Consider the following 19,348-nt stretch of genomic DNA (forward strand, 5'->3'; position numbering starts at 1 on the left):
GATAAAATTATGCAGAATTGTTGTACGCGTGGAATTAGAGACGCCCGCGTTCTTCCGCTGAATTCAATTTTATTAATTCGTATGCACACGTAGATACATCTCGCGCTGATTCCATAAATCCTGTTGTAGTTGCATCTTTCGAAACTCCGTGGGCTCGTTCTTATTTCTGAAAATATCACGCAATCTCGTTAAAATTTCTCGCCACCTTGCTTTTTCGTGCACGAGCACGACTTCCATTTGCGGCACGGCCAATCAGGCTGCACGTGTCTTACACGTGATAACAACGATCGTCCGAATCCCGGGAACATCGTTTCCCCTAGGTGACGAAGTTAATTGCTCATTTTCTCATCTCGTTAACTGCGCCTCGGTCTGGAACACGTCGGTGATGTAGGAAACGGAGCACGTGTAAAGGAAATCGTCCATCGATCTGACCACATGTTGAACCGAGCAGTTTATTATTTCGTATATTACTTCGATTTGTAATATTAATTAGGTCTGTCGTTCTTATTGAATTTCGAGGAAATCAGTACGGACGAATTTCTTCAAAATTATTATATACCGCGTCAATTTAAAAAATGATTTCTAAACGCACGTATTTAATCCATGCATCGCTTTATTATGCGATCGCGTTACAGGTATTTACTGTTTCATAGAATTACGTAAATGGTTGTTTATGATTCAGAGTTGTTTTTCGTTTCGATATTAATGTACGTCTACATACGTGATCGTCTCTTTAGGAAAATATTTCTAAATTACTGGAAATGTCTCGAAACGATTTTACCAAAGGAAGATGGCCAAGAAGCGAACGAAAGCGAAAGTTTCACGCAGAATTCCAGAAGATTAAATTCCCCATTACTTCCTCTTATTACGTGCTCGATTAACTTTCCGGTGTGAGTGGAGCCACTAAATCCACCGGTGTGTAATTAACCAGCAGCGGCGTAACGAACCGCAAAAGCATAAAATTCTATTTTCTCAGCCAGATGTATTCCAGTTCCGTTCTACTCTTATCTCTAATCTCTGCTGTTAATTACATAATCGCGGATACGCGGCTCACACTAACAGGATATATCACGTGTTTCTCATGTTCTTGCACAGGAAATCATTGTAGAAAAATGAATTGCCAAAGAGATTCGAAGAATCTCGTTAGTATTTCGACACGACGATCGATGCAAATATAATAATATCACGTCCGATTCTTTTATCTTTGTTACTGAAAGAAATTACCGTCTCGTTTAATTATTCGATACGTAAGCAGTTTTGGGAAATTGTTAAGACAAACGATCAAATTTGTAATATCCATAATGGACGTGTGTGAGAGAAAAACTGTTCAAATTGTCGAGACGTTGTAATTTCCAAGGAATTGTAGAAATCGAATCTTAGAACACATAATTACGTTTACACGCTTAAAAGCGAGAATTATATATCAATTTTAAATCGATAACGATCCGCAAAAATGATCTATCTTTATGAAATTTTACAGTTGCTTGGTGTAAAGCTGGAATTTGGTATACGTTCTATTCGTTAATACCGCAAACCGAGTATTAGAATGCAAAGTATTTCGTATCTTCGAAATAAACGCAGTGAATTTTTTAACCGAGGTGTTCACGAAGCTTTAAATGTACGTATAAGATCATTAATAACGAATTTTGACAGCCTGTTAATGTTACTGTCGCTTTTAATAGAGACGTCAAACATGTCCGATATCATGCATCGTAATTAATTACATGTTCGATCAGGCGTTAAAAGTTGTAACACCGTTTCATTGGACAAAAAATATTTATGAAATAAGGCGTACGTATCCCAATCGAACGATCGATATCGTACGTGAAAAGAAATTTGAAAATAATCATCGGGTGAAAGTCAAAGCCAGAAACGATGTAATATTAATGCATCATTTATTTAACACCTATGATGACGATAACATGAGATGCGCTTAAGGTAGAATAATCCGCTAGGCAAAATGTCGGTTGTGCGTGCGTGCGTGTAATGTGTGCGCGCGCGCGTTTGTGTGTATGTGTGTTTCTTCGTGTTCACGATATGATTTATTAATTCTATGGGGAAGGATGTAAAGAATAATTGTGACAATTCGGGTAATAACTATTTTTAATTTGCTGACTTGGAGAGATTTCAGAATTTCTGCAGCGTCCGGTGTTATGATACAATAATAATAGTAATATATATATATATATATATTTATTATATATATATGGCAAGATCATTGGTCAATAAATATTTCACTTAAATCTGCAGTCAAATTCGCCAAATAATTAATCCTTTGATCTTCCTCTCCGATTTCTATCTTCCTTCAATAAGTTAACCATCGTGATAAATTCAACGAATCCTATCAATTCATTTTATTCAACGGAAACGATACATTCTACAGATTGATAATATTATTCAAGGAACATAGATCTCTCCCTTTGAATTCTTTTCTACCAACGATCGTTTCGTAACGTTACGATCTATCGATCCTTCTTCTTCTTCTTCTTCTTCCTCTTCTTCTTCTTCTTTTCTAATTATTTGGAAAATTTAGACACGCCTGTCAATGGCCTAATTCTCTACACTTTATACGAACTAGAGGCTCTGTTGTTCCAGCGGTCGCGTCGGTCGGACATAGGTATATCATCAGTCACTATAAAGGTAATAGTGCGCGCAAAGTATTCCTCCTCTAATACTATCTGAATTGTACGCTAATAGTAGATCCTTAAAGTAAATTAGGTAACACTATGTACACTTTTTCGATGCGGGCTGAACGATTCTTCGCGTACGTTCGTCCGGCCGTATAACAAAAGTTCATTCCTCTCATCCGCCAGCTCTCGTCTCGACTAAAAATCAGCGGATGAATCATCTTCTAGCACGCTAATATCACGTTTGCGACGTTTACAACTACGCTCGTCCCTCCTCGATGACGTTCCACGAGCGCACCCATGTTCGCCATTTTGTCGCTACGTTCGTCCGAGCGCTGACAGTTTTCGTTGTTCTTCCGATTGTTGGTCGCGGATTTCGAGCTCGTGTCTCTCTTTTTCGCGGATTCACCCACCGGATGTTGCGAATTAGTTCGACCCACGAGACTCCGTGGCTCGCTTCTAGAACCAGTAAAGGTCTTTGGAATCTTGCACTTGAGACTCGAGACCTGCAACACGAATGAACACACGAATTTTTAATTTTCCTAAAATTAAGAACTATACATATTAAATTGAACGAAGAACAACAACAGTGACACGAAGAAAACGATAAATCTTTGGTTTCCTTCCATTTCAAAACGACAGAACATCTCATCTGAGAAGGACAGATTTATCGCTAATACGCGCTTTACATGCGCTTCATACGTGAAATAAAACATTAATTAACGACTCGTTATCAACGACCAAAGTGTGTAATTTCGTATCTACGCGTTATTCGAATCTGATAATCAGCCGCCAGCAGACCCTTCTAGCTCACATCGAGTAGTCTTCCGTTCACGAAAGTTTGTGTCTCGAAGCAATCATCAATTAGACTGGAACGATACCACTGACGATCCACGACACAGCTTTCACGCACAAGACAAGTAATTGGTTATATTCGAAAAGATAGGAATGACTTTTTCGTTGGTGCGGGGTCGGCTCATCGTTCATCGAAATTTATAACGCGGCCAGCCGCGTAATAAAAGAAGAGTCAACGTTTTGACGGATGCGAGGGTGCAGAACTGGTGATGGCACCCGCTGAGCGACACGGACGGACAAACCGATGGACGAACCAAGGGAACGAGCGGTCGAACAGAACGAACGGATGGGGGACCAACGGAATATGTCACGAGATCGAACAGTTAAGATCTCATGTTCCTTGCAGCGGTTGCACGCATGCGTCTATAGCTATCTTCGATCTTGATATCTTCGAAGACTGACCCTGCAGATCATTCTGCTCTCTCGACTCCTCGTACGTCTCGACCAGCCGCAGCTCCGAGCGAATCATTGGTAATTGAGAAGAAGCTTGACTTGACCGAGGATGTTTGCGTATTAGCGTAAAAATTAATCGTCTTAGACGAATAAAATTTCTAAGGTAAAGGCACGCTCGCGAGCAAAGTATTCTGCGGTAGAATTTCCGCTTAATTCCAATCGATCGAGACCCCGATTGATCACGATGACTACATATCTTAATCATTGTCAATGGACGCAACATCGTTCGATGTTACACGTCCGCTTGTATATTGAAAGTCTCTTGGATACGTTGTAGTTTCAGCGAGCAGGACGAAGATGGACGTTTTCAAATACTTAAATTCCCGGCACGTGGTGCACGGCACGGCCGATTAAGTTCGTATCTGTCGGCGCACACGTGTCAGCACGTGGATCTACCTGCTTCAAAGTCAGCTACGTGTGCGTCCCGCGCGTTACCATATTGGCGCATGCACGCTGAAAAAAACACGTAGCGGAAGCACAAAAGATTCGATCTCTGCCAGCCAGTCAGAGAACGCGAAGCGCTGTTCGATAGAAAGCTGCTCGGCCGGAAAATGACGATGGAACGCGTCGTGAGAAGAAACTGGTACACACTATCGGGTGTTTCGACAATCGATGGACGTAAATTGATAAGCTACGTTTACATACTTTGCAAGTTTCATGCTTCCAAGTCGTAGAGAGCATCCACCGGGAAAGTTTAACAAATCGATTGTATAAATTATAATGTAGCTTCGCCTTATAGTTACAAGTTGTTTTGACATATATATATATACGCATAAAACTTTCGAGGAATTTTCATTAGAACTAATAATTCAATTTATCGTATATCACAATGATTATTATACCTAAGTTCTATCTTACTAGCTATATATATTTTGGATATAACGATATACTTTGTGTATTTTTTTACGATCTATCAACAGGAGAATAAAATCCATCATGCTCCAAAGTATCGACGAGTAAATATATCTGGCGATTAATTATTGGGAATAAATCCCATGTATCTATATGATTCGAATGGAAAGCGGAGAAGTTTCTGTTTCATAATCGACGCGGGTTCTTCCCCGTAAATACGAGAGGGTGACTCGGGAAAGCCGGCGAGTACCGGGCAATATTGTCCACGCTATCTGACACACCATTTACCAGCAACAACCCCGTCCATTTTGTTCCAGCATATTGGCCTCGCATACTCGGCCGTGAAAACGTTATAGGCACGTACGCGGCTCGCATAAATCGTTCTGACACTTATGGTACATTATTTGCCGGCTCAGCCCATCGTATTGAATTAGGATGCTCTCTCACGGAGATTATGATCGGAGCAGAGAAACGATACCAGAAGTCGAGAGCTGGTATAATATGGCAGTATTAGTAGGATAAAATTAACGATTATTACTATTTTTGAACGAGACATTACTTTGCAAAATTCACCAGTATTTAATAATTAGTTAGCGTAAGAAACGAATAAAGTATCATGATTTTTAATTGGAAAAAATATTCTTCTACAAAACGAAATGTCCTTGTTAAACGACGGTTGCTGTGAAATATTCCTTTCTTGTTAAAGGAATACACGGTGTTTTCGTTGGAAACCTCAAACGCACACAAGTCGATGAATACGAAGTTACGGACGAACGCACCTGTTATGAATGTTCCAGCATTCAATATCGCGATATCAAAGAGCATAGCAAGACGGTACAAGGAGGAATTCCCTTCGGTCTTTTCGACAAAGAAACAAAGCACAAAGTCGAAGGAAATTCGGAATGAAACTCGCTGAACCCGAGAATTTTGTAACTCTGTCCTTTATGTTCACCGAAAATTTAATCATGCGCGTGTTACGCTTGAAAATAATTAAACGCTTAAAACTGGTGCAAGTATGCACAGGCCTGCAATAACGTTATGCTCGGCAAGCAACGTATTTAATTAAACATATACAAATATAAGGAACCTTTGTCGTTGTTTATGTATATTTATTCTGCAAATACATACCGAAAATTTAATGCAGTGATAACGGTATCTTTTTATCATCGGAACCTATTTAAATTTAATTTCGTAAAAAGTTATAAAACTGGTATCTTGTAATTGTTATTGCTTATTCGATGATGAATAATCCGTGTTCTCGTTGCTTTCGTTCACCCCTAACTTCGGGTGGCAAATTCAACGTCAAAAGACGAGAGTTAGGTATTTGGATTAAATTAAATCGAACACCCCCGCTTTAAAAAGCGAAGACCCGACCCTTGCGCGCAGGGACCCTTGCCACCGACGAGGGATACGTAAGCATCGAGATGACCCTTATCAATGAGGGTCAACCCCTCATAGTCTGAAATCCAATATAGTCGTGGTAAAGGAGAGTCCCTACTTTGATTCACCCCGTTTCGAAGCTCGTATGCACCGACGAGCGAGTATTAATTGGAAATTAAGCTTCTAAATCTTTGTGCCTTTAACGTTTCCCATTACTCCGATCCTTTGTGAGGATTCTGGCCAATACACGCGAAGAGCGATTTCCAACCATTTCGGAAAATTGGACTGTTTGCGATCTCGTTAATCGATGAGACTCGATTCCTATCGCGTATATCTCACGCGATATGAAAATTATCCATCGAAACCACATAGACTAATTACACCTGCTGTCAAGTACCTTGCAGTTTGATCGACTTTACGGATGGCGATAGCCTAGGTATAAAATATTACGTTCGTCGCTCCATTTGTCGTTTGTGTTGATCCTCAAATACGTAGTTTTAATATTCTTCTAACGCAAGATTGAATTATTTCAAGTGGTGACGCTCTGAAAGTACAATCGCGAACTGCTTCTTCGAAAGTAGCCAAAGAAGAAAAAGGAAAGCTTGGCGACGTCTGTCGCCTTCGTGACGCAACTGCCCTGTCGCGTCGAAAGGTTCGGCCAGGGGTTAAAGGACGAAGAGGACGCGCGTTCGCCGCGGAGGCAGCTCCGGTTCACCGGAGTGTCTCTTCGTCCGCGAACGAGCCGACTTCGAGAGATCGATATAAACCGGCAGCTTTCGACCACTCCCTCCATCCGGCCGGCTGACCAATCGAGGCTCGCTAGCCATCCCCGGCTACCCTGGTGTCCCTCTTTTCCATTCTCTTCCCTTTTGCTCCCGCCGGTGGAAGCGGTGCACAAGCGTGGATTACGTGACGTCACCGGTCGACGCCATTTTCGAGGCGCGTGCCAGAAAGGCCCGGCTGCAGCGACGCGCGGATCCAGAATATTCTCTCTCCGGAGAGAATGTCCCACGCGGACCAGAATTTATGGCGAAGATTCCCTGAATTAATTCTCCTGGAAATATTGAGAGCGTCCCGCTGGACCCTTTCTTTGTTTCGACTCGCTCGACCGCGCGAAACCGCTTGACCGACGCTCCGCGACCCCGAACTGCCTCGAAACTGCGCGCTCATTTAGGATACTGTTTCGTTTTCCAGTCGCTTATGTCGTTCCTTTCTCTTTGCACCGATGAAAAGGCGAGACTGTCGAGGGATGTGCAAGTGAAGCGCGTCCAACCTTCGGAAGACGAATACCTGGATCACTTTGACCCGCCATCCAAGTTCCAATATATACGTAGATATTATTGGAGACGTTACTTTTCGTAGTAAATTTTGTGTTTATCGTCTTTAGGAAATATTCTTAACGGTATCAGAATCAATGTAATAAGAACCTGACAGTTAATTCCCACTACGATCCTTCAAGTTTCGTTCTGAAGTTGAGTGACCCTGCACAATTACGTTTCGACATGGTCAGATAGGAAGCGAAGATCGAACGATGGATAGTTGAAGAACAAGACTTTGTAGAAATCTTGTATGTTGTATGGTGCCTATGTATTCAGGGTAGAATTATAACGCAGAATGTATTCGATCATCGAAGCAAGAATCAAGAGGAAGAATAAGAAGAAGAAACATTTTCTCAATTAAAAAGATATCACGTTCGAAAGGAAAACTATAATATTACCTGTATAATCGTAACAAGGCAATAAATTTCATATAACTGGGTCATATTAATTACACAAGCAGCGAAGTGTATGCGAACGAAGGGTTGAGCGTATCACCACGACCTATAAAATGTCGTGCATGAAATTCAATTCAGCATTTACGGGTGAAATCCGTGTTTTGATTTAAGTCCATCTAATTGCGAGCGAAGGCCGCGACGTCGCGTCGCGTCGTCGCGGCTGCGTGTTCGGAAGCAATAGATTTCGCGATACCAGTCCGTCGCTCTTCCGCCTCGGATAACGAATCTCGCTCGTAAATTCGTCTCTGCTCGCGACCGCCGGCGAATTAATGCCAACTCTGGAAAGATAAAAGTACGTGAACTGCATTAAATTAACATCGCTGGATCCAGTTCCAACGTCTCACGAATTGCTCTTTGGGTCTCGGTTTCGCGATTTCCGTCGCGCGTTCTTTTCCAACTTTTCGACTTCCTGTTCGAAGATACGTTTCCTTTCACTCTTCTCCGAAACGTCGTTGTTAATGCGAGTATAAAAACGAAGCCAGTTATTTCATTCCTTATGGCACAAAGGGCTAAGCGAAGTGAGATTCGTTTTAGTTTTCCGATAAACGTGACGATTAGGTTTCCTAGCAATTGCGCCCAACAGTGTACCGCGGCGAAGAAACGAAACAGCGTGCAGGAAACTTCAATCTTTCCAACAGATTTCTCTTTCTTGAATCGCTGATCGATTCCGCGAATCCGCTTCCACCGTGGGAAAAGAAAACGCAATTATCCCATTGCCTTAAGACAATGCCAGTTCTGTACAACTTTAAATCACAACTTCCGCCAATCTTCTATCGGAGCTATCTCTCGTACTTCGATTCTCGCAAATCTTCTTTTCTTCGCCTTGTCCCAAAAAAAAGAAAAGAAACGAAAGAAATAAAAAGCAGGAGCAGGAAAATAAATAAGAAAATAAGAAAACAGCGAGTAAAGTAACGAACAAGAAAAGTATAGTAGACGTAAGAAAGAAAAGTGAACTTCCGTAGTTGCATGAATTATCGTCGTCGTCGTCGTTGTCGTCGAAGGCTCGATCACGCGTTGAATTCGTCGATGCAACAGCCGGTGACGGCCAATTAGATTAATGATTTCGCAGAAGTAATAGACATACGCGGGGCCGGTAGGGACAGGAGGGAAGGGGGAGGCATAAAACCGCCGACAGAAACGTCACGCGGTGCGCCATGACCATCTACAGTTGTCCGGCGTCGTCGGACGTCACACGGTAATTGCGATTTATTTCTCTTAATCGCGCTTAAACGGCAGCCAATTTATGCCGACCGAGTTAATTTTACGCAATTATATAATTACCAGTCAACTCGCGGCACGGCCTAATCGGGGTGCCAAGCGGCGTTCTAATGGCGGTACTTCAGATTCGAAGACGCCGCGGGTTCGCTTTGCCGCGCCGTTCCCTCGTGTCGAAACCCGCTCCGAAATTACCTCCTCCGCCCTCGCAATACGAAAGTTTATTGCCAACGCTTGTGAAAAAGTCGTCAGGTTTTCCTCGATACGAACGTTGCTCTGCGTTATCGCGAATAAAGAGTTCGAAAATGTGAAAGCGATGAGACTTTTCTTTGTTGTAGCACAGTTCTTTGTATTTGGGATTGGTAGATTCGAAATTAGATTTGTTCGGATGAAAAGGGGTATCTTTGAATTTCACGCAGGACATATCAAACATTTGGTTTATTTAGACAAAGAAGATGGATGACTTTATTTCATCACAGACCGTACGCCTCAAGTTTATTTCGTGCCCTCGTTCGCAGTTAAAAAGAAAACGTCAAAAGTCAGAAGAAGCTGCTTGTCGTTAATTCCTTTGATTTCCCCAAATCCTCGAAATTCTGATTTCTTTTTACGTACCTACTTCGACAAAATGGCCCGAAATCTGGCTGCTGGATCGTTGATGTCGTTTTTTAGACCGACTCCTTCGATCGTGGAATCGATATTCGTTCGTGGCGAAGAAAGCGGACACAGCCAAGCAAGTCCTTCCTTATTTATTCATTAATTTCCAGAATCGATGTTTGACGACGAGGTCGCGGCTACTTGGAAGCAGCGAGCGTGCACAGGGCCCTTACGGTAGCACACGCCAGTTAGAATAGTGAGCGTTGCCGGCATTCCGGCGAGTAAATTCTTGAAAACTCGTTTGGTCGGTCCGATCCGCGAACCAACTCTCAATCTGCGCCCGTGCAGCGAGGCGCGCGCGTGCGAATGTAAGCGTTTCCTAAATTGGCCCTAAATCTCAGCCCGTTCGTCCCTGGGAGTCTCCCAGCCAAAGCAACGGCAAAATTTTTCGTAGGATTTCTCCGTGAAATGTCCAGTACGCGTTTTTTATGAATTTCAAGGGGGGCCACGCGTTTAGAAATTAATTTTCTTTCGGAGAAGTTGAAGAAGAGGTTTAAAAACGTTTGGAAAATTGTGCGTCACGAAATGGCACGTGTTTCAGAGATCGTCGAAAACATTTTTAACTTTTCAAGCTAAGCAGTTTCAGCTTCTTTTGTTATTAGAATTCTTTCGAAAGTAATACATCGGAGAAGATCGCTTTCTTTAATACGTGATCGTCAAGCTGAAATGTCCAAAATGGCTACCGAAAGAGGGTTGAAGCGATGGCGTATCGAATCCGTGACAGCGAGAGGGATGAGAATGCTAAAGCGAAGCTCTAGTATCGATTTTCATCGCTTGAATTCAACATACGTGGAACCTGACCATGGCACACCGCTTTCTCTTCTTCGCTACAAACCCTTAACGCTTGCTTTATATTTTAAAACAAGCCTGTAAGTATCGCGTAAGTACTTGGTATAATAATTTTTTACGAACAAACAGCAAAGAATCTTACGTTTATAAATTTTTCTTTTAAATTTATGTGGAATACAAGTTGAATAAAAAAGAAACTACGAGAAGATTAACACCCGTTTCTTCTATTTTATATCGTACAATTTACCATATCGACGATCAAAATATTTTCTCATACTGGGAATTGTTTTAAAGAATATACAACTAACGCGAGATTTATTCTGAACGAAGGACAGCTGATCGGTGGAAATAAACGAAACATCTATAAATATATCTAACTCCAACGCTACAAATCCAGAAAAATAATCTTAAAGTATCGTTGGGAGCATTTGACGGTCGCTGACAGTGGAACGTCAAAGTCGCTTGACAGCCACAGCGTGAACTGTCAAAGCGAACGCGTGTCAGGGTAGAACATTAAAAAGACATAGAATGAATGGTCTAATAAAATCAATAATCAACGAATTAATGTAAAACGAACAGGCGGAAAAAGTGACACGAAACGACACTATCTTTGATCACATAAATCGCTCTAAGCATAAATTACACTGACAATCGTATCACTCACTATCAACCCCATCGAATGCTACATTAACGTCACGTGTTATCAACTGCATCAAATATCCGAGACGTTCGATAAAATAAGAAAAAACGAGGCAACCGAAGAACACGAAGAGGAATCGGATTTTCCATTACGGAAGACATCACCAACGCGACGACACCCTTTGCGACTAGCAAACGCATCCCTCGGGGGAACGTCACGGCGCACGATAAAAATAAAGCTCGGACGGAGACACGGAAATTCTCGAGCGTGGTAGAACGTTGTATCAAAAGTTACGGACGTGTTACATGAAATCGCGTGACTGGCTACCGAGGTAAAACGGAAGGCGTGCTGCTTGCAACGACGTGCAGACAGATGGGAGTGGTCTGTGCAATCACGATGGGCGTGGTGCTTCCACGGCGTGCTGCAGCTGCACTCCGCGTAGCGGCCTCTGTACCTTGCATTTGCCTTCCAACGTGCTGGCAAATCGCGTCACGTGAATAGTTTTCCCTGCGCGATTCCTCTTTCCTTTAGGATTTTCCAGAATTTTGATAAACTACGCAACTCTTGGCGTAGTCGTTATTTAAGGCAAGCTTATCAGAGGTTTATCAAGCAGGGGTTGATAAAAATGCAAGAGTAGAAAGGATAGAGTTGTTATGACCGAAGAATTCTACCCCCACAAAAACGCTCATTCTCTATTTTCCTAACGCTATCGTAGTTTAGCGTTACAACTCCACCATACACGTTCGTTTCCCACGCCAGCGTCGAATTCCACCGATCTCGTGCTAACAAACTTTATAACACGCGTGCAACGCTCAATTCCGAACCGAGTTTCTTCACCCTTTGCGAGCAACCGATCGATCCACAGCTACACGATCCGATAGAATCGTGCACGGTGCCGAAAACACGGAAGAAAAAAGAGGAGAACGCCTGGTGACCAGTGGGTTGCAGCAGAGGGGAGGATGAGCGGGCTTTTTATCCGCGATTTACATGATAAATCTCGTCGGAGGAGGATCGAGTCGACATCAAAGTTGGAAGGCCGAGAGTGCAGCATCGTTTGCGGCGGCCGGCAAGAGGGAACGGAGGCAGAATGGCGCGCAGGTAGCGCGCAAGAAAGGTCGGTCGGCCCCTCAGATGCTCGCAATTAATAAGAGCTTAATGGGGGCCGATATAGCGCTGCCACGCTCTCAGGGACTCGTGCTTTCTTCGTTGTTCTCTCCCACCGAAATCATCGATGCCGACGACAAAAAGTCACGGCACAGCCGTAAAACATTTCGCCCCGACTCTTTTCGACTATACTTCCAAGGTGCCCGGGACGCGTCACCGCAAAAACAGCCGCACCGTTTTGATTCCCGCAGTCCAACGTCCAGTTATATAAGAGAGGGAAAGCTTGTCTCCCATGAGCGGACTAGAAAACGCGGAGGAAGAGGAATCTGAAGCTAGTGGCTAGACTACCGAGAGAAAATTGTCGAGTAATTTGCTGGTAAATAGACTGGTAGATACTTGTGCTTTTATAGGAGATTTAAAAGTGTGCAAATATACAGAAGGTACATACGAAATAGGCAAAGAATTCTCGATATTATTATACGTAATATTTGGTACGTTTAATTGGTGAAAGTTGCGTCCCTAAGAATATGAATTAACGTGCTTAGACATCCACCGTCTGAAATATCACGTGGTTTCATAAAATTCTGATTATATCATAATTCTCTGAGCATCTACTACTTTTTAGAAAACGTAGAAAATATACGAAATTTAGGTTTCGATTTATCATACAGTGGATATGTTCGTCGATATTGGAGAATAGCTTTTACTTTACACGTACTTGCTACGAAACCCGTTTAATATGAATCGCATGTCCAAAAATATTTACATATTCGTAAAACGATTAAAGATAAAACACAGAAGTAAGAGGACCTGAAAAACCAGAAAGCCATACCCTCGAATCATTTAATTTCACGGTGAAGTATCGACGCAAGAAATCTACATATATGAGATTCGTGAGTCTACTCACCAGAGAGGGGTGCGTAATAGCCGTGCGGGTAAGAGGGTGCGGAGGAAGCATCGACGAAGGACTGCGACGGCGTCGCCGACGGCCAGTCCTTGTAGGAGGCCGCGGAGTGCGCGTGATGCGCCGCATGGTGGCCGAGTCCTCGCGCACCACCCAACAGCAAACCACCGTAACTCGTCACGGTCGCCATGTTATGGTGATGATACTCGTGCACAGCCCTGCAAAATAGATCGTAAAAATCATTCTCAGTATCTCCTACCCTTGAACACGTATTATAGAACTAACGTAATTTCTAGATTATCCGATACGAAATACCAGATGTACCGAGTAAGACGGACGAAACAACGAACAGTATACGTAGAATAAACGCGTGAACGGATCGAAACGATGGAAAAAGACCGACGAAAATGCGAGGGGTAAAAGAAGGAGGAACGAAAACGAAGAGGGCAAAGAAAAGGTAACGCGAGAGGAAAGGAGAAAAAGAATCCTCGATATCGTGCCTCTTCTCAAGAACGGTGACAGACTGGTAATTTATACGGCGGCCGACGCGAGATCAGCGCTAAAGATCTCTCGAGCAGGGGTACCTGCTCCCGACGGTTTTCTGTATTTTTCACGTCTCGTTTTCTCTTTGCCTCCGTTCTTTCTCCTTCCCTCTTATTTCTCATGCTCGCCACCGTGTCGCTTTTTCTACGCTCGTTTAATCTGTCCTTCTCTTTCTGGCTCGCACCGTTTATTCGGGCTCTTTCCTCGATTTCTCCTGATTTTTCTCCCATTTCTTTCGTCATTTTTCAAAAGACACTTCCCTTCTTTCACGTGTTTCATCGCTTCGCTCGTTCCGTCGTCTCTCGTACCCGCTGCGACATTCATTTTCGAAGGTTTATCCCGGCAGGCTATCGCGTAATGAGCGTGTCGCGCTTGCCGGAGGTGGATTTTTGGAATGCGTGAGGTATCGGTCGCATTATCGTCTGTTAATCGAACGAACGACGATTTCGTCGATTAATCACGGGGCTGGTTTCGCGCCGTGCGCGTGAATGCACCGCCGCGAGATACAGGCCGCGCGAATTTAAAATAGAGTACGTCGCGCTGGAATGACTGCATCGGATTCTCCGATGGGACTCGTCTCTAATTAGAGGTTGCGATGCTGGCGATTCGAACGAATGGAACGCGAAATAGAGAAGAAATGGGGATTCTAATTGGTTTGATATTGTTGTAAATGAGATGGGTGGAAAGGAGTAAGCAGAGGAATGTTAAATGATATGTAATATGGCGGTTTGTGTCTCGAGGTGGTAGATTAGATAGAACTATAGATCGAACGATGTAAATGGATATATAAAATGAAAAGTTTGTGAAAATGTTATTTCATACGTAGTTTCCTATTGTTTACAAGGATTATGATCTATTTCTTCGGTAAGTTTTCCGTATCTCTTTTACAAGTTTGTTCGGATCTTAACGCGAGATACTCGATCGTATCTTTCTTTGGATCCTCTCGCGTGTAAAGTCTTCCTACTTTTGTCGTAATCAGAATACATGAAAATCTGTCCATGTCAAGATTGGAGAGTATACTGGATGTAGTAATAATTTCCAGTTATTTATTTATCCATATTAATAATATCTTTTATCTTATCCAATAAGAAATTCCGAAGAAAACATGAATTTTACGGATAAAATCGAACGAATTACTTTATCATTTATGATTTATGGGAATATAATACGAATGTCAGTTTAAAAGGCTTAGAAACATGGTATTAGGACAGATTTTCCTCTAACGTAGAGATATATTTTAAGGACAACACAAGGAATGTTAGGAACGCTCACCTGTGGTGATACTGTGGATAATGCGGATGCCATGGATCCGTTGGACACTCGTAGACTTCGCCAGGATGCTGGCTCTTCCAGAAGGAAGGGGGGAAGTTCCTCATGAACATGGGAGAGATATTTTCTACAACAAAATACAATGCTTTTAATAATTCCTTATTTATCCGAGCAAATGCAAATTACCGTACAATATCTACAATTAAAACGGCGCGATCTTTTCGCATATATATATTTCTTATGAAATTTAATATTTTTCAAACAATGTACAATTTTCCTGTTCCAAAAGCAAACGTTCAATTTATTAACCAGGGAATTAATGAGTTAATTTCCTACATATTTTAGTTATCAATTTCTCGAATATCTCTTTTACGTGTCGCTTTTATTTATTCATAATTTGTTATATCTATATCTGCAAAAGCTAAATTGAAATTGGCCTGTTTTCGCCAATTTTGAATTTCATAAATATACAACTTCCTGGTTAATACGTTCGCTATCTTAGTAGTCTGACTTTAAGTATCTAATTCTACTGACGCAGTCGGCGCGTGCTCTTATTTTTATGCGTTTGAGAAACGAAGACAAACGAACCAGCGGATTAAACGTTATTGCACAAACTAAGAGTATTTTTTGATAAAAACGATTCTGCATCTTCTGGGAAAGGGTTGCCATATATCGGTAACAGCAAATAAATTAAGCAATAATCCGGTTAACGAGCTAACGTAACTTCAAGGAATGAAGTTACGTATATAACTGGAGAACGAAGGTATGCGCGATTGTAAATATCATAGTACACCATAGTTCCCTGAAATTCTTCATGAAGAGTCTCCAACGATAAGTTACACGGTATCCGTGATCGGTCTACGATCGACTATCCCAACCAGGACGGATCACCGGGCCAATCGGCGCAATAATTTTTGTTCGAAAGCTAGACGTTCCGACTGGGCAAGAATGTTTATTAAAATATTTGTATCGTTTCCCACGGGCCAGCACGCGATTCTTACGACGGCTCACGATAAACGGGTAGTCGGATCCCACGGGATCGAACCGCGCGACAGAAAGGTACCGCTCGGTTGTTTTACAAGCGACCACTCCAAAGCCAGAAGCTTGTCGTGTATCCTCCCGCGAGTCTCCGGGTCCTTGGTCCCGGGATTCCTTTTTCTCTCTCTCTTTCTCTCTCGAGGATCTTTCGGCCGATCCAAACACATATTCGAAGGTTGAACCAACGAGACCGAACCAGCCGACGATTTATATTTCTAATTCCTCCTCTTCTTCCTCGATCTCATCTTCCACCGCGACTCGCTATCCCAAGGAAAATGTGTCAACTAATTTAGAAAAAATATTCAATTTACGAATCGTTGTTATTTCTGGATGTCAGCGTCCTTTTATTGCCATTGCCATCTGTTTCTTCTTCGGGTGTTTTAATATTACCTGTCGTAGATATATTACGGTGATGACTTGATATCTCCGTCTTTAGCGAATAATATATTTCGAAGGTTCCTTCCTAAAAAAAAGATTCTCTCGTTTAAGGTTTCTTTTCTCATCGTACGATTGTAGTTTCGGTATCTTACGCGTTGTCATTTTGGTTTTTATTTCGTTATATTTTTATCACAGCGTTAGTTATTCTGTTACGGTATCACGATGATTATGCACGAGTTATTTATGTATCATATGTATTTGACTGATTGCGATTTCGGTTTTGTTAATAGTAGATAGGCTGTGGTAAAATTTATCTTCATTTGCTCGGGCAACGCGTTAATTATAAAGTTTACTTTGTATGGGTCGACAAGAATACACACGGCTATGTAAAAAGTGGCTAGCGCTAAGGCTGTTTGATAAAACAGAGGCATGAATTATTCATTTATACGTGGCGCAACCTACCAGTATCGATTGATACATAGTGCTCGATGTACAGTAATTTATCTTTAATAGATGACACATACTTACACATGTACGTACATGTGATAATTAACGAGTTGAACCTAACAAGTCAACGATATACTATCGCGAAAGAAAGAGACGTTTACGGTAAATGAAGGATAAAACGCCTTTTAAACTCGACATTTACGATATTAAACACGAATACTCTTTAGATTAAAATGTACCTTAAAATATCTTTAAAGGCTTATCATCTTCGTGACAAAATCGTACAAAGTAATCTGAAAATGATTATTTATAGAGCAAGTCAGTCATAAACCAAGAGTTGTACTTTGCACGTTTCAACCTGATTTGTACGAGGCAGATTTCAGAAAGAAGTTTAAACAGGAAGTAAAACGTTCTTCATCTTCAACTCGCAATCGTCGTGAAGCAACGTAGAAGCGTGATAAAAATTCCAGATATCGATCGATGCGCATTCCCAACTCGAGTACATCAAACTCGCATCCACGGCGTGAGTTTGACATCGACGACCCTTTCTGGCTTCATCGGTACCACATTCGCGTAGAATCGATTCCCGCCCGTTTCCCAGTTCTCTGCCCGAGCGTGCAGCCGGTCCGCGGCATCGGCACGGTAGAAAGCCGGCCGTGGACGCTCGACACTCTGTTTCTTTAATTGCGTTAATAAATAAAGGACAGTCGGCCGAGGACAGCGGGCCGGGGGTTAGAGGGATGAGAGAGGGGCAGACAGACCCTGGCGGTGGTAGAGAAGAAAACGGGTGGGGAGGCGGCGGCGAAGAAGTCAGAGAGAAGCACGGGGTTGGAGGAAGGACGAAGGACGCTGGAACGAAGGACGTGGTGGAGGCCGGTTTCCGTTCCGTTCCGCTATCTTGCATCTCCCCCGTAAGCAAATCGCAATATTTAACGCGATAGTTAGTCAATCTTTCTTGATACGTGTGTAGGAGGATGATGCCGTGCCGCTCGACCAATCCGCGATACCGGTTACAGCTCTCGAGACGAGAAAGCATATTTTACGCGTTTCACCGTCTACAAACCCCCCTTCCATTCTGGCATTCCACGCGTGGGAAACAATGCGGCTCCATGGCTTCTTTATGCTGAAAGTGTCGCGGGTCAGTTGTTACCGGGACGATCCGATACCCAATCGAGTTACAGTATCGTTCTGGACCCTTTGACGATTCGCAGATCGTTACGGGATTTTGCGAATCTTCCTCGAACGTGTCTCCAAGTGTTTGAATAAATGGAAGAGAGCGCGCGAGTTTATCGATATTCGTATATCTAGTTTAGTTTCGTACGATGTGAAACGAGACGAGTATCTTGCCAATTTTACAAACAGAGCGTGATAACTTAGATGTTTCGACACGTACTACGTATTCGGATGAACATGGCGACGAAGTTGAGAACCTTGAAGCTTTCGCGAAGCATTCGAATTATTATTCTCTGTATCAAATATATCGCTTGATTAAATATTCAAATTACACGGATACCGTATGTATACACGCATATTTCCAGTCATTATCTATTCCAGCTTGCCATTAACCATCGATCTTTCTAGGAGGTCCATATCAACGCGTAACAACCTGTAACCGATAAATTGCATTCCCTTCGGAGACGAGACAACAAGTGGTTCTTTGAACGAAGGAACTGGCTCTAACTCTTGAAGCTAAAACTCACAGAAACATCGCGAAAAGCAATTTCACGAACCAGCGTCGGGCTCGTTAATTTTTTCGGGGTACATTCATTTTCCCGACGAGTTGGTCGGCAATGATTCACTTCCAGCTATTCACCGAGCAACTCGACATCGATCGTTCGTTCGCGACCGCGATACCGCGATACAAATGTAGTCGGTAAATCTTCGGTGGCGTCGCGGCCTCGGTGTTTCATTTCCGAGAGCCGCGGAAAATAATCGGCTGACACGGGCCGGGGGATGAGTTTCTCGCGTTGGACGTGCTGTTCGGCGTCGACGCGTGGCGTTGGCGCGGCGCCAGAAGGTGCCTCTATAAAGACGTCTCGCGTCGCGGTGCCGCGATTCGTCAAAACGTAACCCACGGCAGATTGATGTGGCGGTGCGACCGGATGCCTCGTTATTCTGATTGCACTCGCGGCCACGGCCAAAGAAACGTATACTCACGCCTTACACATCACAGACCGAGGATTCGGATTCGCCGAGGAAACTAATGGCGCGTTCCGGTCTATTTTCGATTTGTGTTAATGTCTGTTACCTCTGCGTCGAGGCTTTTGTTAGTCAATTCGGAATGAGCGACGACACCGTTAGTCGCTGTTGAAAGCTGTTCTTCTCTACGATTTTGCCTGGCAGAGTGCGGTAGTTGCATTTAAAGTTTGTTGATCGAGAGAGTTTATTCTATGATCGTTTCTTTCTTCTTTTTAACAGTGAAGGTA

At 42.9% G+C, this 19,348-nt stretch overlaps 1 protein-coding gene across 2 annotated transcripts in view; it reads right to left on the minus strand.

Moving 5' to 3' along the window:
* Window positions 1-1,878: 1,878 nt before the first annotated feature.
* Window positions 1,879-19,348, minus strand: part of LOC100651612 (protein vestigial) — a 78,237-nt gene continuing 60,767 nt past the window's right edge. For both annotated transcript variants that reach the window (XM_012314813.3, XM_003399636.4), the window contains exons 4-6: window positions 15,063-15,186; window positions 13,251-13,465; window positions 1,879-3,133 (exon numbers count right to left, since the gene is read on the minus strand). In XM_012314813.3, coding sequence (XP_012170203.1) covers window positions 3,087-3,133; window positions 13,251-13,465; window positions 15,063-15,186 — 386 coding nt within the window. In that variant the 3' untranslated portion in view covers window positions 1,879-3,086. The remainder of the gene's footprint in view (window positions 3,134-13,250; window positions 13,466-15,062; window positions 15,187-19,348) is intronic.

This window comes from Bombus terrestris, chromosome 12, assembly GCF_910591885.1.
Source record: "Bombus terrestris chromosome 12, iyBomTerr1.2, whole genome shotgun sequence".
In the NCBI taxonomy this organism is placed as follows: Eukaryota; Metazoa; Arthropoda; class Insecta; order Hymenoptera; family Apidae; genus Bombus; species Bombus terrestris.